Source organism: Schistocerca cancellata, chromosome 2 (assembly GCF_023864275.1).
Source record: "Schistocerca cancellata isolate TAMUIC-IGC-003103 chromosome 2, iqSchCanc2.1, whole genome shotgun sequence".
NCBI lineage: Eukaryota > Metazoa > Arthropoda > Insecta > Orthoptera > Acrididae > Schistocerca > Schistocerca cancellata.
This window is the reverse complement of record NC_064627.1, coordinates 928,398,787-928,420,361: the sequence shown is the minus strand read 5'-3', so window position 1 is coordinate 928,420,361 and position 21,575 is coordinate 928,398,787. Positions and strand designations below refer to the sequence as shown.

The 21,575-nt window shown below is 40.3% G+C and overlaps 1 protein-coding gene and 1 long non-coding RNA gene across 2 annotated transcripts in view; one reads left to right on the top strand and one right to left on the bottom strand.

Moving 5' to 3' along the window:
- LOC126162882 (uncharacterized) overlaps positions 1-3,687 on the bottom strand; it is a 38,261-nt gene extending 34,574 nt beyond the window's left edge. Inside the window, exon 1 of the long non-coding RNA XR_007535126.1 lies at positions 3,581-3,687. This is a non-coding gene — a long non-coding RNA (uncharacterized LOC126162882). The remainder of the gene's footprint in view (positions 1-3,580) is intronic.
- The window catches only part of LOC126162880 (serpin B6-like), a 282,449-nt gene that overhangs the window by 174,589 nt on the left and 86,285 nt on the right, over positions 1-21,575 (top strand). The window contains exon 5 of the mRNA XM_049919674.1: positions 18,076-18,290. Coding sequence (XP_049775631.1) covers positions 18,076-18,290 — 215 coding nt within the window. The remainder of the gene's footprint in view (positions 1-18,075; positions 18,291-21,575) is intronic.

Below are 21,575 nucleotides of genomic sequence, written 5' to 3'. Positions count from 1 at the left end.
GTGGGAACAGTAGGAGGTGAGAAAGAGTTGCAGTGCCTGTTCCATGTGTGGAAGGAGCAAAGCTTGGTTATCTGTTGGTTAGAAGTCTGTACAAAGCATTCTGCTTCTCTGTTGGACTGGGGGTGAAACAGAGCACTTGTTAGATGACTAATGCCGTATTGTTCACAAAACTGTTCAAAGTTGTGTGACAGGTACTGAGGTACATTGTCCATAACAATGACTTCAGGCAATCCTTCAATGTGAAAAACTGAGGACAACACTTCAATGATGTTATGTGATGTGGTAGAGTCCAAAGGGAATGCAAATAGAAACTTGCTAAAAGAGTCTACCACAACAAGCTGAGTGTTTCATAATGGTCTTGCAAAGGCAATGTGCACTCGTTGCCATGGTGATTGAGTCTTAGGACAAGCTGTTAATGTCTGTGGTGGAGGATGGAGCTGATTGTTTGTCTGTGCATATGTGACACAGTGATGTCATCTGTTCATTGTGGGCATCCATGCCCTGCCAAGTACAGTGCCGGTGAGATGACAGGATTGTACACTGTCAGACTGTACTACTATCACGCCTTGTTGTACTGAAAGTTTATGCCGACGAGCAAAGTATCAGCACATTACTGAATTCTGAATACTGTGCAATGAGCAAGGCCAAAATGTGCAAATGTAATGCAACAGAATCTTCTGATCAGAGTTCACTTCCATGACCTGTGCAATTTTTCTGTTATTCAATGGAAAAGATTGCAGTAATTCAGAGTCCCGCACATTGATCTGACAACAAGATGTGTCAGAGGAGTATAAATCAAGAGTTGGGGCCGATCAGAAAGTGAGGAAAAGTGTCAGCATTGCCATGCTGTGCCATAGGTCTATTTCGTACTGATACTGTGATAGAAGCAAAGCCCAATGTTGCAATTTTTAGGACTACTTGTAGGAACTGGCTTTGATGGATGAAACAAGGACCATAAAGGCTTGTGATCTGTGACTAAATAGCTCTTGCAACCAAACAGATAGTGATGGAATTTCCAATTTGTGAATAATTGCACTGAGTTTGAGTTAGCAACTTTGATGCAAAAGCAATAGGTCTGTCTTGTACATCAATTCTGTGCAAAAGCACAGTGCCAGTTCTGTAAGAGGAAGCACCTACTTGCAAAATCACTGGTTTGGCAGGATCAAAATGTGCTAAACATGTCACTGAGCGCCAATGACCTTGCTGCAGTGGTAACACTGGTTCCTGTCAGATCACCAAAATTAAGCTCTGTCGGGCTGGGATAGCACTTGGATGGGTGACCATTTGGTCTGCCGAGCACGGTTGGCAAATGGGATGGACTCAGCTCTTGTGAGGTAAACTGAGGAGCTACTTGATTGAGAAGTAGTGGCTCTGGTCTTGGAAACTGGCATACGGTCAGGAGAGTGGTGTGGTGACCGCATGCTCCTCCATATCTGCATCCAGTGATGCCTTGGGCTGAAGATGACATGGCAGTCGGTTGGTACTGTTGGTCCTTCATGGCCTGTTCAGGAGGAGGTTACTTTTTATCTGTCACTGAGCAAGGTATTTTTGAGTTTCTGAAACATGTCATGACAATTTTTGGTCCAGATGAAATGCACATTTTTCCGATGCAAGCATTTGGAATGAACTGAATGTAGTATGTCAACTTGCCTACCACTGACAGAAGTTCAGACACATTTTGAGGATTAGACAGGTCACAGATTGCATGCAAATGAGATACCTGACTGTTTATCACACAACATAAGTACAATAGTTCAGCTTGAAAAAAGTTGCACTTTTTAAGACGACACTTGAGTGCTGCACCTGTCACCACTCAAAAAAAAGTACGCAAATTGACAATGTGTTCCTCTGCTGTACTACCTGAGATGTTAATATTGTCAAGGTAGATCACACAGAATGGCACTTTTGCAGTCAGCTGTTCCAAGTAATGATGAAAAATGGCGGGTGTGGAGGCACTGCCAAAAGGCAAACACATGCTTGAACAGGCTTAAATGTGTATTAAAGACAAACACTTTCTGTGATTCTTCATCTCATGTTATTTGCAAATAAACATCATGCAAATCTATCTTAGAAAAGTAATGGCCTGCACTAAGCCTTTCCATAAGTTCCTCAGTGTGAGACAATGGATAAGTGCCAATTTTTTTGTCTGTAGATAGACAGTAGTTTTAAAGTCAACACAAATGAAAAGGCTTGGTCATCAAAACCAATGGACTTGCCCATAACTAGCTTTTACTGTAGCAGTCACACCACTGTCTTGCAATTCTTTTAATTCACTGGCTACTTTGTCTCTTAAAGCAATGGGAATGGGATGAGGCCAGAAACACTTAGGCTGTGCATTGTCTTTCAGGTTAATGGGCACTAAAAAATTAGTAGCTTTTCCAGGTCCATCAGAAAAGAGTTTGGGAAATTCCTTAAGCAAATTAGCAACACTGTCTTTTGGATTAAAACCAGACACTGAAAGTACATTGTCTTGGATGCTAATGCCAAACAAGTCAAACGAATCTAAGCCAAAAATATTTTCACTGTCTCTTGATTGCAACACAGTAAATTTCACTGGCCTAGGGTGAGATTTGTAAGTGACTGGCAAACTACAATGCCCAAGTACTGGAATTTCCTGTCCATTGTATGTGGTTAGGTGCGTGCTAGATTTTGTCAGGTGTGATGAACCTAACTGTTCATACGTCACATGATTAAGCAAAGTTACAGAAGCACCTGTGTCCAATTGAAAGTCAACATGACTGCCAGCAACTTTTAGTGCTACAAATAGTTTGCTGGAATGGCGTTGTACTGCACTGGAGTGACTTTACTTGAATTATTGCTGGAACCTCTAGTCAGTTTTGAAAACATTGCATTCACAGAATGTGCATGAGACATGTTGTTGCATGAGGGAGCAGAATTGGTGTTCTTTGCCATTGCAAGCAAACTGCCTGGACGTAGTCTTTCTTTCCGCTTGAGTAACATGTCACGGTGTGCAATTGGTAATCTTGCTTCTTGTGGTGAACAAAGCAGTGAGGGCAAGACTTCACTAGATTTACAGGCCTGGCTACTTGTTTACTAGGCTGTCTGCATGTCGGTGTGCATGCTCTATGTGGTGGCTAAGTGGGGCAGTCAAGGGTAAGAGGAAACTCGGCTCGACAACTTGGGACCTGATAAAATTTATCGGCAACTATGTTACTGGAATTGAATAGTTCTAATATTTGCAACACTTGATGGAGTGAAGGTTATGAGGACTTGAGAATCTGTTCTCTGATTCTGCTAGATTCTGCTATCAGGGACATCGTATGTGATCACATCACAGATCATCAAATCATTATAAAAGTTGCCACTCGAATTTACACTTGCTACTGAGACCCTGTAAGTCAGTATATCACAGACAGTATGTCTGTTCTGACTTTTACTTAAAGTGAAAGAACTGGAATCTGGCTGCCGTGATGTGTCTGCTGTTCACAATACTGTCTTAAAGCACTTACTACTTCATCATAGGACAGTGCATCGGGAGATGACAAAGCAAAGAGTTTTTAAATTAAGTGAAACACAAGGGTTCCCACAATGGACAGGAAATAATGAGATTTCACTGTACCTTGAATTGACAGTGTGTGTGGAACTACTCTTCTCTTTCATCAAAGTGCCGAAATGGTGGAATGTTGTTTGGTGGCACTTGTTGGATCTAGTGGTTGGCCAGTTGGGCAGATGACACAGCTTGTGCAGAGAGCAATTGCTGTACAGTAGACAGCAATGTAGTGATTTGCTGATTCTGAAACTGAAAAATCCAGTTTAGTTCTAGAGGAGAAACAGTCTGTGGATGATGTGAGGGGCAGGGGGTAGAGGGGCAGGGTAGCCATTCTAATGCTAACAAATTACAGCAAAATATGAAAAGACGAATGGAAAAGCAATATGAAAAGCATCTGAAATGATAAATACAGTGTTCTGCAGCTCCCCTCCTGTAATACAGGCAACAACAAGAACAAATTAGCAAATAGAATCACAGCAACAACAGCTCCCCTGCAGCAACCCGAACACTTGAAAAGCAAACAAAACTTATTTGTTAGTCTTGTCGCTACTTGTTGTGGCTGTGCCCTCATGTAATGTTTTGTGGTTCCTGGGTGGATGAGGAGAGGGTGGTTTGATAAGTGGGTGGCTGGTTTCCTCTCACTGCAATGGAAAATTCACATGTGGCTGAAATACACTTTATTACAGGAACCAGTTGAGTATTTAACTTCAATATTGTCCAGTCTGAAGTTTTGTGTTTAACAGCAATGATCTGTCATGTATTAATTCTTGAATGTTGTCCATGTCCATATCACAGTAACTAACATTCCTTCACAGGTAGCTAAGCTGAGAGGCGACGACTATTGCTGTGGAAGACTAGAGCACAGTGTGATGCATTGAGGTGCAATGTGAACTGAGTGCTGATGCAAATACTGAGGTAGTGAGAATGAGAGATTGACCGATTGAGAGATGGAGACAGCCTGGTCATTGGTGGTGGCCCATATGTATGCTGCCCAGAGGGTGTGACCAGTTCGTAGTCTGGGGGCGTATCTTGGTCTAATGTTCTCATAGTTGCACTTAGTTCAGCACCTGCTGTACAATGTTTCCTAGTGCTAATCAGTCTGCTGGCAAAGATGTATTCCATCACAAGTCACATAAACCTTTCTATGTCCTTTCTACATTTCTGTACAAATCCTTCAAATCACCACCTTTTTCTACAAATATCGTCTCACTTTCATCACCATAAAAACAAAATACTTTGTTCCTGTGCCACTACATCTTTTATTTTAGAAATTCTCATTACCCCTTCCAAATCATCATCATCATATCCTCTCACATTATGTCCACAATGACATCATGTATGCTCGCTACTTCTTTTAAAAGTCACATTCAGTATTCTTTATGTCATTACTTCAAACCACTGCATGTTTATTACAAAACAATACATCTCTCTGCATCAAATAATCTCTTGTACCCTTACTTCATCATCAATATCTTTCCTCGCTCTAGATATATTCCATATCTTTCTCACTGTTTTTGCTTTTCTTGGCAATATCCCCAAATTTCAAAGAATGTTAAAGATGATACACTGAAGCACCAAAGAAATTGGTATAGGCATGCGTATTCAACCATAGAGATATGTAAACAGGCAGAATATGGTGCTGCAGTTGGCAGTGCCTATATCAGATAATAAGTGTCTGGTACAATTGTTAGACCAGTTACTGCTGCTAAGCCAGGTTATCAAGATTTAAGTGAGTATGAATGTAGTGTTATAGCCGGTGCACAAGCGATGGGACACAGCATCTCTCAGTTAGTGATGAAGTGGGGATTTTCCTGTATGACCATTTCATGAGGGTACTATGAATATCAGGAATCCAGTGAAACATCAAGTTTCCAACATCGCTCTGGCCAGAAAAGGCCCTACAAGATTGGGACCAACAACAACTGAAGAGAATCATTCAGTGTGACAGAAGCGCAATTCTTCCACAAATTGCTGCAGATTTCAATGCTGGGCCATCAACGATTGTCAGCGTGTGAACCATTCAACAAAACATCATCAATATGGGCTTTCGGAGCCGAAGGCCCACTCATGTACCCTTAATGGCTGCATGACACAAAGCTTTACGCCTCACCTGGACCCATCAACACTGCCATTGGACTGTTGATGACTGGAAACATGGTGCTTGCTTGGACAAGTCTCGTTTCAAATTGTATTGAGCGGAAGCACATGTACGGATATGGAGACAGCCTTATGAATCCAGGGACCTTGTGTGGCAGCAGGGAACTGTTCAAGTTGATGGATGCTCTATAATGGTGTAGGGCATGTGCAGTTGGTGTAATATGGGTCCCTGATATGTCTAGATATGACTCTGACAGGTGACACTTACATAAGCATCCTGTCTGATCACGTGCATCCATACATGTCCATTGTGCCTTCCAGTGGACTTGGGTTATACCAACAGCACAATGTGACACCCCACACATCCAGAGTTGCTACAGAGTGACTCCAGGAATACTCTTCTGAGTTTAAACTCTTCTGCTGGTCACCAAACTCTCTAGACATGAACATTATTGAGCAAATCTGGGATGACCTCCAATATGCCTTCCAGAAGAGATCTCCATCCCCTTGTACTCTTTCAGACTTATGGACAACCATGCAGGATTCATATTAGTCGAACCAATGCCATGTCATGTAGTGGCACTTCTGCGTGCTTGTGGGGCCCTATTCGATATTAGGCAGGAGTGCCAGTTTCTTTGACACTTAAGTATACATGTTGTTCAGATTGAAAAAAAAAAGAGGAAGAGTGACAACACAAAGGATAATTGAGTAGTATTGTCAATAACTTGAGTTCCTGTTGATTTTCAGTCACCTAACACTGCAAATACTGCAACATCCCCTGAAGTCATTAAGCTCTCCCCACCTTGCCCCTATGTAATTTATGAAACTTTTCTACCTATAATTCTATTTCATTCTGGTTTGCCATTAATACCTCTGGCTCCACCCCCACTTTCTCTTCATGTTCATTATACCATTCAAAGTCTTCCTTTTTTCTGCAATGTTGCTGGAGTATCATCCCTTTGCTCCGGTCTCAGTTTCTTTCCCCTGAGATGGTACATCTGCTCTTCTTCTGTCTGTTTCTAAAATAACAGTTTCTTAGACAACATTGGTACATTCTCATTTCTTCACCTTTCCTGTGGTGTCAATTGTTTGAATACAAGAAACAGTCATTATTAGAAACAATTTCTTATCAGATAAAATATTTAGTGATTTCTGACTAACAGCAAAAAGATTACTGCTACTGTCAGCTAAACATTGTACCTCATTACCCTGTTCCAAAAAATTAATCATTGGCTATCTGGTGTTTCTCCCCTATTAATAACTTCAGATTCCTCCAACAAACCATGCACAATTTCTCTTGTTTCAAAATCTTCTCAGTTTTTAGAGATTACATATATATTTATCAGATTGCTCTCACTATTCTCCCTCATAACTAGAGCCTAGGAAAAGGATTTGTGGGGATATAAAATAAAACAATGACATAGGCTTAGTTGTATGTAAAACAGGCAACAAATTTGAATTCATTGGTCGAATACTAGGAAAATGTTGTGTCTACACAGTAAATTGTGTACCAAATACTTAAGGGACTCATCCTACAAATCTACTCAAGTTATTTGTATCAATAAAAAAAATAGGGCTAACAAATGATAATGAACATATAGAAAGAAAGGCAGCCTAAATGTTCATCCTTGTTCCTGTGGAGCATATCATGAAGAAGCTGAAGAAGCTCAACTGGCAGAGACTTGCAGATAGATGCAAACTGCCATATTCCATAAAAGCTTACTTACAAAGTTTCAGGAAACAGCTTTAATTTAGGAGTCTAGGAATATGACACAATTCCCTATGTATCAGTCTCAGAAGGATTGCAAAGATAAGATTATAGCAATTATGTTACAGTGTGTACAGAGACATTTAAGCTGTTTGTTCTTCTAGCACTCCATACGTGTATGGGCCGTGGAAGTAGCCATAGTAAGTAATATAGTGAGAAGTGACCTCTGCCGTGCATTTCTCAGTAGTTTGCAGAGTATAAATGTAGATGTGAATGAGATGGGCACCAGGTGGATTACTGCCAGACAATTAATACATGCTGCATTGTGCATTCAATCTTGGAAGAGGGGTGATTGGAAACTGATATGGTGTATCAGGCAATGAAGCATTAATATCAGGAAGTACATGTGTTGAATCATTGCCACTAAGCAAAAACCTATGGAAAAACTTCATACAACTGAATGTATAACAGGAAAACAAATATTAACTGGCTCCTCATAGAGGAATCTTCACAAGGCGTTTGGCTAGGATTCCTCTTCTTCTTCTTTTTCTTCTTCTTCTTATTCTGTGGTGCTGCAGACCAGGATGAACTTTGGCCTTCCCAACAATCTTCCAACATCCACCACGGTCACATGATACCCTCCTCCAGTTTCTGCATCATAACTTCTGTAGGTCTTCTTCCACTCCACCCAGCCATTTTGCTCGATGTTGACCTCACCCTCTTTGTCCTCCTGGATTACTAAAGAGAATCTTCTTTATCATCTCAGACTTCTCCATTCTTGCCACATGACCTGCCCATCTTATCCTTTCTGCTTGTATTATTTTTATTTCAGGATCATTAGCATATATAGTGTACAATTCTTCATTGTACCTTTTCCTCCATTGTTCTCTGTCATACACAGGGCCAATTATTCTTCTCAGAACTTTCATCTCAAATCCATCAAGAAGCTTTGCATTGGTTTCTGTCTAAGGCCATGTTTCCTAAGCATAAGTGGGAACTGGACTAACAAGGATTTTTTAATAGTGAATTTTGTGGGTGGCTGAGGAGTCTTGATCGGAATAAATTTCTCGAGGTGAAATATGTCTTATTTGCTGATATCAGCCTAATCATAATTTCAGTTGACATGTCATTAAAGCAAGTCCCTGTGGAACTATCATACTTAAAGCTATCAACTCTTTCAAATGTGTATCCATTCATACTGAAAGTTGATGGCATATTGGGTTGATATGCTTCCCCACAGGCCATGTATTTCATTTTGTCTTCATTTATCATGAGACCCATCTTCTTACTTGCTTGAAGTAATGCTGTAAAAGCTTCTTTCTGTCCATGCTATGATGTCTAGGTAATCTGCATATGCTAAAATCTGCACTGACTTGTAGAAGATCGTGCCCCTTGTCTGTAGGCCTGCTTCTCTAATCTCATTCTTGAGTGCTACATTAAATAATAAGCACACTAATGCACCTCTATGATGTAGCCCATTTTTTATTTCCAGGGGGTCTGAGTAATTTCCTCGAACTTGAATGCAGCTTCTTAAGTCAGACATCATCATTTTAACCATTCTCAGGAGCTTTCCATGTATCCCTATCTCCGGTAAGGCATAAAACAACCAGTTTCTATTGATGCTGTTGTATGCAGCCTTAAAGCCAATAAAGAGGTGATGTGGTCCAATTCTATATTCAACAGTTTTCTCCAAAATTTGACACCAGTTGAAAATCTGGTCTATCGTTGACCTTCCTCATTGAAATCCACTTTGGTAGGTTCCAATTTCTTTATCCACCTGTGGGAGTAGCTGACCAACAATAATATTAGATAACACCTTGAACCCCAGGTTCAGGAGGGTGATTCCACAGTGTTTTCTACACTCCATTCAGTCACCCTTTTTATGTATGGGGCATAATATTCCTTCATTCCACTCATCTGGTACCCTTTGCTGTTCCCATATGAGAGTAATAAGTTCAAACAGAGACTGCTCTAATGTTGCTCCTCCACATTTTACCAATTCTGCAGGAATGCTATTAGTGCCGGAGGCCTTATTATTCTTCAGTTTCCTTAAAGCTTTTTTTAATGTCCTGTAACCCTAGGCCATCCAGTGGTTGCTCATCATCCAATCCTTGCTCACAATCATCAGATATAGCCTCTGTTTGCTCTGTCTCTTGATTCAGCAGGTCATTAAAGTATCTTCACCATCTTTCCAGAGTATGTTTTGTCTCACTTATTATGTTTCCTTACTCATCTCTAACCAATCTGGTTATTGGAGCAAGTTTTCTTCTAGCATTGTTTACTTTTATAAAGAACTTCCTTGTTTCATTCTTCTTTTTGGACAATTCCATACATTCTATTTCAGCCTTAGTTCAGACCATTTTCTTTCTGTGATGTGTCATCTTTTTGGTCCTCCTTTTCTCTCAATAATCCTCCAACAAGCTTCTTGTGCAGTTTGTGTGTAATTTCTTTTGGTATGCAGTGTTCTTTTCTTCAGTCACTCTCTTACACTTTTCATCAAACCATGTGGGCGTTATTGATTTTCTCTCCATCTCTAGTGTTTCCGTAGGTGAAATGTCTATGGCTCCTTTTATAGTCAGCCATTTTTGTTCTGTGTCATTACTGTCTTGCTTTGTTCCTTGTTCTTGTTTTAAGGCCAGAAAAACTTTCTGACAGGATGATTTGTAAGTTTCTGTTAATTGCAGTGCTGCAGTATTGTAGTGTTCTTTCCTAGTATGTCTTTCTTTCTGAGCATTTGATATCCTTGCTCTTATCTGGGGCATTACAAGAAAATGATCTGAATCCACATTAGGGCCATGAAAGGTTTGAATATCTGACAAGTTAGATTTATGCCTCTGGTCTATCAGTACATAATCTATTTGATTAATGGTTCCACCATCAGGTGACTTCCATATTCTGGGAGGCTGTGAAGAGGATCAATCTTATTCCATTATCATTAGTGGATCCATGTTTACTATGAGCTCCATTTATGGGCTGGCAATAGGTTCTTCTGATGGTGCATGTCCATTAATTATACTATAGTTAAAGAATCTTCCTTTAATTCTAATTACTGATAGCCTTGGATTAATGGGTATAAAATTCGTCACCAAATATTTCAGATCTTTATGAACAAGGAAACCTGTACCAAACTCATGTCTGTTATCATCACAGCTATAGAACATAGCGCCCTCTCTCTTTTCCAGTACCCCATTCCCTGTCCGTCAAATTTCTTGGATGTCAATAATGCTCTCTGTGAGCTTCCCCTGTTGGTCTAATAACTTCTTTAGAGAGCCTGGACTGTATAAAGATTGAACATTTGTGGTACCAGTTCGTAGATCAGGTTTCAACTTTTTAATCATTTGTTGTCCGATGCCCTTACCATGTCATTCTCTACTAATCCATCCAGTTTCTGCTCATGTGTTTTTGTTACTTGACTTTCATTTACAGGAAGAGGGTGTTAGCCTTGAGCCCAACCCTCAACATGGAGGACCAGGATTTATATTAGGTTTACTTCCCTGGGGAAGCTGGCTTCACTATGCCTCTGGAGCCCTCACTGCCCTATGTTGTGGGATACACTTTGTGTAGCTCCTCAGTCGAGACCCATCCGACTTCAGTGACCCTGCCAGTAGCTACGCTACCACCAGCACAATTCTCTACTTCAAGGAAACATGCAAGCTCTCCTGCCGCCACTGAAGGTGCCTACTTCAAGGCGGTGTTCCCTGGGAGTGCAGGATTTTTCTAGAGACACATTATATGTGATTACAAGCTTTCATCTACAGCAGGACAAAGGTTATGAATAACAGAGGGTTATTGTCATCTAAGACTGCCCTGCTGGTAGTGGTCAGGTCTGGTATAACCGACTCAGCTGTGATGATTATAACATCCCTTGTGTGAGTGCATCCTTGCTTCTTGTTTCATGGAGATGGGAAGACCTGCTCAGTAGAATGTGGACCAGGTGGCAATGAGAGACATTTTCAAGGCTACCATCTCAAAATTGCAGTAGTTATTGAGACATCTTGGCTCCCCAAAGACTCCAACAGAGCAGAAATGTGTGTGCCAAGTTTTCTCCTCCAAGGCTTACTTTCATTTGTTGATTCACTGCACAGTCTCCAACCAGTGAAATGTACTGTTAGGAACTTGTTACTTGTGCTCATCTCCTTGGGATCACTTCATACATTCATCAAATAAATTCACACAAAAACATAGATTCTGGAACTTACATGTTTGACTGGTCTTGGGGAACTTATATCTTCCACAGCCAAGTTCGCATTGACTCACAACTCTGGTATAGTTGCTCCACCTTGCTGGTATTGTTCTCTGGAGAATGACATTTGTTGTGTACAAGTGTTTGGGATGGAACTTAGAAGAGATATTTCGAGTCACCTGTCGATAAACAGCTAATGGTTTGTCCCCAGGAATGTCTCTTCTTGTTGAAGCGGTGTGCCTTCCTTTCCCACAAAGTACTCTTCTGTGCTGCATCTTACACAGTGCTTAAATCAGAGTATGAAACCATAGTATAAGGTGAGACAATCATCCACATGAAACTTCCTGGCAGATTACAACTGTGTGCTGGACTGAGACTCAAACTCGCGACCTTTACCTTGTGCGGGCAACTGCTCTCTTGGTAGAGCACTTGCCCGCGAAAGGCAAAGGTCCCAAGTTTGAGTCTTGGTCCGGCACACAGTTCTAATCTGCCAGGAAGTATAATATCAGTGCACAGTCCACTGCAGAGTGAAAATCTCATTCTGGAATCATCCATATATCAAGTCCCTTCACTCCTGTGTTTCACACAACATAGACACACTTCTGCTTTGTGAGCAAAGAATTGCTACAAACAGTTGCATAAGCCACTGTATAATGTGTGATGGAGGTTACATAGTTATCTTCCTATTTGCTTTTTGGGTAGTGTTCAAGATGAATGGTTGTCAATAGACATATGGATAAACCCAAATTTCTGAAATTTTAGCATCACCAATATGTATGTGGAATTTAATAGTAACTTTCTTGGCAGCTCTGTGAGAATACTCTTGTACAGGCAGAGACTCTCCTTCTATGATCAGCCAGTCAGTTTTTATTCTTCTGTTAGTCAGTCAGTTGTAAGGATTTTATTAATTACTTTTGCTTATTTTCAAGTTTGAAGTATGTACAGAAAAATGCAGAGATACATGAACTGATATACTATGGATTGTGACATAATGTGTGGGTATGACTATGTAACAGTCATTGACAATAACTGAAATGAGCACAACAACAGTGCGCATCATGCATTATTCAGAGTCTAGCGAACTAATGTGTATAGCATAGAAACACATAACAGAAAACAGTATTTACACGAAAACAGTATTTACACTAGCTTTTGAGCTCTTGCTCTTTATCTAGTGAAAGTGCATGTATTCACAACACAAACTATAGTGGTGGTTAAGTACTGGTGCTGTAATGAGGTGTGAATAATGTGGATTATTTTGCTGTTTTTGACTGGCAGATACTTTCACCAGCAGCAATTCATATATCTGAGTTCGCACCTCCACAGCCTCTTGCTTTGATTACCACAGTAACAGTCTAAAGTGATTGATATAGTAACTCTCCTTTGAACAGTGTTATTTACCTCTTCTTTCTTTAAGAAATAGATACAGCATCCAGCTTCTTGACCAAGAATGCAGTACAACATAATATCAGCATATGTTCTGAAGTTTGTTGGTTACAGTGTATCCAGGTATCATATTCAGAATGAAGCAATTTAGAAATGAAAGGAACTGCCTTCCTTTGCAAAAGATATGCTGTAAAAACTTTTACACAAATATATATTATTGTCTGACGTACATGCAGTACGCCCACCCAGAATCAGTGACAGGAAGAGAGCAATAGTTGAAGAATCAAGTATTTGATATTAGTTTAAGGAAACATTAGAATATCATATACATTCATTTTTATTTTTGTACATGTCTCTTTTTGGTGTAGGCTTGTTTATATTGCGTCTTTGCTCCCTACAGTGTTCTAATACTTATTAAACAACTTATCCTTTTTGGCTAAACCAAAATAAGATCTATCACAACTGTCCTAATACTGTATAGTGGCATTCTCCATGATTAATGGATGACAGTGGTGCATTTTACGAATATATTTAACATAAATAAGAAAATTTCATATGGAAGAACCACTTAAACTACTTTTTGAGCTGGCTGGATATCAAATCCATTTATTTGTGGCCAAGGTTATATATTATTTATCCCCTGCATGTGTCAGCTTTATTTATATTACAATTAATTTACATGAAATTTATAAAACTTTTAAACATTCAGTTTCTGAGAGATCATGACTCGACAAATGTTTTGCTCCATTATTGAGGTGTAACCATCACCCATAGTTTGTGCAGCCATATCTCCAAATGTTAAGTGTTGCAGCCATACCTCCACACGTTAAGTGATTGCTCATTGTGCATGTGCCTTATGGTGCCATCAGTGCAACTATGGAAAACAGTTCAGCCTCAGGTCTGTAACTTTGTAGACGACGATGAATTGCATGTCATTATAGTGTTCAGAGGGTCGCTCCATAGGATAGGTGTACACTGATGTGTATTTGGTTAAAAAGTTTAATACCATGATGGAGAAGCCATAAAGTTCCAACCATTCTTATATAAACCACGTTGTCCATCACATATTTAAGTGTTCAAAAGGCCCGTCTGTATCATCAGCATCATGTCAAGAGCTCACCATTTTCCAGGTAAGCCTATAAATTACTTGCTTTAATTACTCCTTTATAGTAAAGTTCAACATCTAATGCAACTACAAAGGGCACTTAGAATGTTTTCGTCACTTGGCACACATAAATTTGATCACTACATTGCATGAGTATGTATTCCTTATTCAATATGCACTATACATACAATATGCAAACAGTTTTTCTTGAAGTCCCTTTTAATTTCACTTATGTTAAACACCTTTTTCATATACAGGTTCCCCTATCTGTCTTTGTACAAATGTGTAAAATTTTCATGACTTGCACAAAGAAATTAAAACATGAGGTAAATTTGCTCCTTATAACTACACATAACTGTCATTTTGATATTAGCTGACAAATGAAGTCTAATACATTTCACGTACAAACAAGTTTATACATAAATTTGTCAAATTGTTCTTGATATTTGCATAACAATGTCTAAATACAAGTGAATAACACTTAAGAAGTCATATTCTCCTTCAAAATTCATGAGGCTTCATTTCTATGACAAATTATTTCATATTTACTCTCATAATTAATAAATAATTTATATTTACAACTTTTATGATAAGCTAGCACTCCTTTTAACTTTTAAACTCATGATATAATCTTTGTTTACATGAATAATTAGCAAAACGTGTTACACATCAGGACTGAAAGAACAATATACATTTATGCAATCTGATCATATGCATGAACTACTGCCCTCATCTCACTTAACTTCCGCATTTGTAATTCCAGATTGCTAATGATAGGAACCGAGAATTTCACTCTCACGTTTCCAACACAAGTAAACATATCTACCCTTAGCCACGCCTTTCTCAAACCTACCAGGAGTTGCTCTACAAATCTACGGGGAGTTGTTATAAGGAATGGAAAGAAGCATTTATCATCTCATGCTCAAAGCTGTCGTTAACACATCATACAATAATTGAGCAAATTCTCTGTGAACACTTCTTTGTGTTTGGTGACAAACTATTTACTCAATATTTGTGGCACTATAGATAAAATTCTAATATCATTGTGTCATACAAATTTATTAATGTTATTTGCTTAAAAGTACCTGTAATGATTTTACATAAGTGTACTTAATTTAATACTTTTAACTGTGGGATGCACCTCTATGTACTACAATGGTGTATATATGTTTCTGTCTCTTCCATATTCATACAATGTGTGCACATGAAATTGATAGGTATCTTCCCAGGCGAGGCACAGCATCATTATCCCCTCTCATAGCTTATTCAGAGTATGAGCATACCCCTAGAATTATTAACTCTTTCATGGCATATACAGATTTCCAATACTAAAGAGCTTAGTTTATTTTGGATATAGCCATAATGTAGTTTTCTGAGTATATCTTGTAAATAGTAACCTGGTGTGTAGACAGCTTTCTGTAGTTAGTTCATTTTATTTCCATACATGTAAATATTTCCTTTTTTTAGTTCTCTTTTCCTTTTAGTTTTATTATTATTATTATTCAGTAATTATTTTAGACATCAATTTATATTCATAATCTTGTGGGTATATTCTACATAGTGTAGAGATACTAATACTAGCTGAGCATCTGGCATGTTAAGAAGCATATTGGACTTGTTTTGCCATCATGCATGCACCAAGGTCTCTCTCCTATGAGGCAAATTTCTACTGCACTTGTGTGTTGCCTCTTGTCATAATGCTACATCATTTATTTGTCCCCTCTGCATTTACCAATTTTTCGGTTGGAAGGTGTATGTATTTTGGTAGTGAATTTGCATCACAGTGATTAAATTCAGCTTATTACTCATTTCACAACATCCTTTTCTCAGTGAACAAAACCTCCAATAACCAATAACTTACCTTATTTCTATGTACACAAATATAAATGACAAGAGAGAAACTTTTCATAAAAGTAAGTGGACATCTTTCATAATTAGTACTGAGATATTTTCACTAAAGAAAAATAACTTCATGAGTTGGTTTAACCTTTTGTCAGACCCATTCAGCATACAAATTCCTTTAGATCCTTGTGTGGATAAAGACCCTTTCCTTTCTATTTATAGGGTAAGCTAGTCTGTATGATCATGGATGAGGAACTTGCATAATTACAAATAGGGCGGTGTATAAGAGTTGCCATTTGGGGTTGAGTTTTCCATGTTTGGTAGACACTGGGCGCTTTCACAGCAATAGTTCTTGTACTGTGTGGAATTGTGCAGTGCAGCTAATCTTTTTTGCTGTTACATGTTTAATGCCAACACATCCAAAAATAATTGTTTGAAATTTGGCATAAGCCAAAGAATATGCTGACATCATCAGCAACCTCTCTCATGGTGATTTGGTGATTTTCCAGAGCCATTTTCATTACCTCTTCCATATTGTCATCAGTAATGTGCTAGGGCATTCATGATGGTTGTTATCTTCACTGCCTTCTCGGGCCTCTTTGAAATATTCATACTACCCATAAACTCTTGTCTTACTCATAGCAGATTTGCCAAAAGCCACAGTCAACATTTTGAATGGGGTGCTGCAGTTTATTCTTTTTTTAAAGCAAACTCTAATGCAAATTTTTTGAGCCATCTTTATCAGAAGTTAAAATATGCCAAGCATTTGAAAACATATATAACCTTTTTCACCATCAACAATAAACTAAATATTCAAAACAGCTGAAAATGCAACCACATGTCAGGAAAATGTCTATTAACAAGATAAAAAAATAAATTGAAAATCAGATGTGTAAATCCCATGAAGTTAAAAAAATTTGCATTACTTTTTGGTCACAACTCATATATTCTTTTTGAAACACCCTTTATCATAGAGTATGACATTGCATCATATGCTTTTCCAATCTTTCCATGCACAGTCTGTCATTCCAAATCTAATCTTGGTATACTGAGGTTATGCTGGAACACACCTATGTTACCTACCTGAAAAGTGTGCTTACCTGCTACACAATCCCATAATGAGTTTGCACAGTTTTTCCCTGAATCTTCTCTATCTGTTTTTTAAATCCAAATTAGTAATGGTTCCTCACTAATGAATGAACTGTTAATGAGTTCATAAGCTCTTTTCTGTGCCATATGTACCTTTCTAATAATCTGTCTTGTTAAGGTTTCTCAACTGAATAGCAGCTCACAAAAGCCAGTCAGACAGCTGTAAACAAATTCCTTTGTATATGAATTATGTACAGTTCTTTATAAAGTAATTGGATACATAATAAATTCTATTTGCCAAGTAGCTCCAAAAGCTTGTCTAATTATAACTTTCTTTTATGTATATGTTCTGCCGCCACTTGGTGAGTAGTTTTTTTATCTATACAATTACATTATATTGTTAAAAATTGATTGTTTTCATTGTACAATTCTTTATGATTTTTCTGGCATATCTCTAATTGGCAGTAACCTTACCAACAGACAGATTTATCTTTCATTGAGAAAATGTGTTAGAATTGTAAGCTGACTTGTTCCTCATTATAGTGAGCAATCTGAATTGTGGTCTATGGAACTTGCAAATAACTATAGCTATTAATAATATGTGTTCATCCCATCTTAAATCAATTTAGATGGTTGTTCGTAAGAATTTCATGATGGTGACTGATTACAGCAGTTGATTGATTTTACTGAAACATATTAAGTCTCCTTACATGTTTACTTACCCTTCATTGCAGTTGTTTACAGTGTTCATTTGCTGGTTTTTCTGCATGCTGCAACCTTTATCCATTGATGGAGTGTTTTTGTATTCACTTTTGTTGTTTTTTCATATAGTCTCCTCTAATAAAAGCCTCAATGAAATTTTGTCCCCTAGCATATTATGATGCAGCTGTTGGACAAGCAGTACTTGTAGGTTATTGGTAGTGTGACCAGGGAGTTGATGTTGGCATAGTTACTAAACAATTTTGTGATAATGGGCTGAAGTAAATGTTCTACATCTTCACGTGTAGTCTGCGTACCATCGTGAAGTGAAAAGTAATGTCCTCTCCAATGCTCTCAGCCAATAACATAGAACATATAATTAGGAGGCTGCCACTAAAAGAAAGGAGTAATTATTGATATCATTTTGGCAACTTCCTTATGTCTGTTTCTTGCAGGTTCTTTGAGCCAGATGACACGCCTGGTGCTTGTAAATGCAATATACTTTAAAGGCCTGTGGGGTATCCCATTCAAGAAAGATGACACATCCCCCATGCCTTTCCATGTTTCTGCAACTCAGAAGAAAACTGTAGATATGATGAAACTAAAGAAAAACTTTATGTATACAGAGGCAAAACAACTTCAAGCTCAAGTTTTGAAGCTCAATTACAAGGTATTGCTAATAAATTTTCTGAGTTGTTAAAAACCTTCTCTGCCATTCAATAACAGTAGCATGAAATTAGAGACACATAACTTTATACAACAATGAATTGCTTAGAAAAAAATGAGGAAAGGTGACAACTCACACACAAACCTATGGCACCGATAAACTCGTCACCAGAAATATCGATACATAAACAAACCATCTTTGCATTGTATTTCATCTCTGACTTCTTTGCTTCCTGCCATGTTAAAGTTCAGTTCCGTATGTGTTGTTCTGCCATGATGTGCAATAAAATATAGTTCTCAACATGATGGTGTATTCTCTGGAGAAAACCACCATGAATCCACCACAATGGTGACCTCGAGTTTCTTCGTTATTCGTTTTTGCTTTCCGACAGTCCCCGCGACGACCGTGCCAGTGTGTTGTACCACAACAGTGTTCAAACAATGACTTCGGCTCCACGTCTAACGCCCGATTTTGTGACAAATATGCACCATGTTGCTGGCGATGTACACCCACCAGGATTGCAACATGGTGCCCCTTCGATGGCTCCCCTGGTGTCGCTCAATATTTTCGAGCCTGTAACAACAAGTGAGGTTAGGAACACGCATGAATCTGGTTACCAAACGCCTTTGTTCCCCCTACCTCATGTGCCTACCTCCACCAACCATGCCACCACTACTTACGGCTCTCAATGCAATGCGGTACCAACGTTGAACTCCATTAATGCTTCCCACTGCCGGAGCAACAATTCTCGACACCCTACTCCGTGCAACCCCAAATTAACTACAGCCACGTGGTCGGCCCTGCCAGGCTCACGGGCCTTTCACCTCAGCTTCCGACCAGGCTTGCTGCTACTTCTGTCCCACATCAATATGTGTCTTCCGACTTCGGCATATCAGCCTGCGACGTGAACAACAAGTGGTCTAGTGGGCATAATGACACCCTATGTTCTACTACTACACCCCAGTGCTCTGTGCCACGGCTCTCACCTTATCTGAACATGATTTCGAGTGGAGTGACTATGAACAATGAACCTTTTTCCCACTCACCCCATGTTTGGCATCACTATACACACAGTGCTTCGGTTCAGCCCACACCTCTGCCGACTCCCTGCCACACAGGTGATTATGGCTCAGCTCTCTCGTCGAGCTATCAGCACGTTAACATGCACCCACAGTTCATGAATTATTTCTCACCTGTTGCATCCACGCCAGCTCCAGTTGAGCTTCCGCAACTGTTTTTGGCACAGCCGGGTGCCTCTTCCACGTCGGCCATCTGCGACGTGCCACCTTCCATGAAACACATCTCTCCTGTCGCATCTGCGCCGGCTCCTGTCGAGCTTCTGCATTCGTTTTCGGAACAAACCGGTGCCTCATCCGCGTCGGCCTTCTGCGATGTGACACATTGTCCTCCACCGCAATGTGCCACCTTCACTCTACCGTAGGGTCAGTTCACAGCTCCATCGAGCTCCCCGACCGCACCATGAAGGCTCGAGAATGCTACCGCCACCCACGCATTTGACCTCACATCTGCTTCCGCACTTCACCCTCCAGGCTGCTTCCAGGCTGCCACCACTCGCGAAACTACCAAAACTGCCTGTGTTCTCCATCGAGAACCCCAAATTCTGGTTCGCCTTAGTCGTGCAGATCTTCCAATATTATTCACTTGATGGCCACTCATGGTGTATTTGTCTCATGAACAATCTCCATGACCATGCTGACTTGATTCATGATTTAATCATCACACCTCCTCAGGTAGACAATCCACTTCTGTCAAGAGTACGACACTGGAACGTGTTACACAGACGTCGACTGGGAAGGTCCAGCAGCTCATCTACAAGGAACAACTCGGCGACTTCACTCCATCACAGCTGTGGCACCGTCTCTGACTCCTCGTTAACAACCAGGCCGTGCCCAATAACACGCTCTTGTTAATCTGGATCAAGAAACTTCCTCTTTCTGTCCAAACTGCCATCTCTTGCCTCGAAGCTCAAGCAACTGACGTACTTATCCGCACCGCTGACCGAGCTCATTCTGCACTACAACGTGAGCTTCACACCCGGCAAATTGAACCCACCTCCCGCCAAGAGCTTCGCCCTCCCCCTGCACACCGCAGACGCCGCGTTAATTTGGCCATCGGTAACCACTCACCGGCACCGCCGACAGCCTCGCCCCCTCCTGCAGTCAACTCTTCAACAGGCACGGATCCTCGTCCTTCCCCCTCGGCTACAGGGTCTCTGCAGGATGCACATCCACATTACCCCTACTGATACTTCCACACACGTTTCGGTGATGCAGCAAGGAACTGCAGACCGCCTTGCTGTTTCCCAAACGCCGGTCGCAGGTAGGTTCCAGCGCTGCCTCCAGTGCACAAGACAGGCACCTCCCAGTGCTTCACTCAGTTCATGAACGACCGAACATTTGTGGACGCTTATACGTCAAAGACATGTCTTCGGGACATCTGTTCCTCGTTGACATGGGTGCTGATGTGTCCCTACTGACTACGTCTATAGCATCCGAGAACATTTGTTCCCAGCACACGTCACTACAAGCCGTCAACTCCACTAAACTGCAGTGCATCGGTTTGACATTCCACCTGTTATGCTCTCTCCAAACTGTGAGCTCAAGTGGACTTTCCTAGTCTGTGATACTGACGAACCTATCATAGGCACTGAGTTCTTGCGCCACCACAAACTTTCCCCAGACATACTGTGCAACACTGTGTTTCATCACCCAACAAACACTCACTTTCCTTGTGCTCCGTCGAGCCCTCGCTCCCTGGATGCATCTGTTCGTGCTCAACTAGTACACATGTGCTCGTCTCTTTTGACTGTGCTGCAAGAAATTACACACAAGTATCTTATCGAGCAAGAACAGGTCGCTCGCCTATGCAACGAAAATTTCGAGCTCGCCCGCCCGATCCACAAAAAGCAGTTTGAAATTAAAAACACTTCAACAAGGACAAATCGAGGTTAGTAAGTTCATTGACTGTACAGACAATCCTACTTCCATGTGCTCCTCTTTCACAACTTCTATCAATGGTGCTGTCACCACAATGTTGTACACAGACGTGTGTAAACTAGGCCCCCGTACTACTGTCACCACATGTACTGACAGCCCCATAGTGCCATGCCCTCCTCGTGCCACAGTTGTTGACTCTGACTTGTGTACCACTGCGCATGCATGCCACGCCTCACTTCAACCTGGCCTGCCCCCAGTCTTCTTGCAAACTGTGAAACTGCTGCTCCTGTGTGCCACCGTGTGAACTCGATGAACTACACAGACAGTGCAT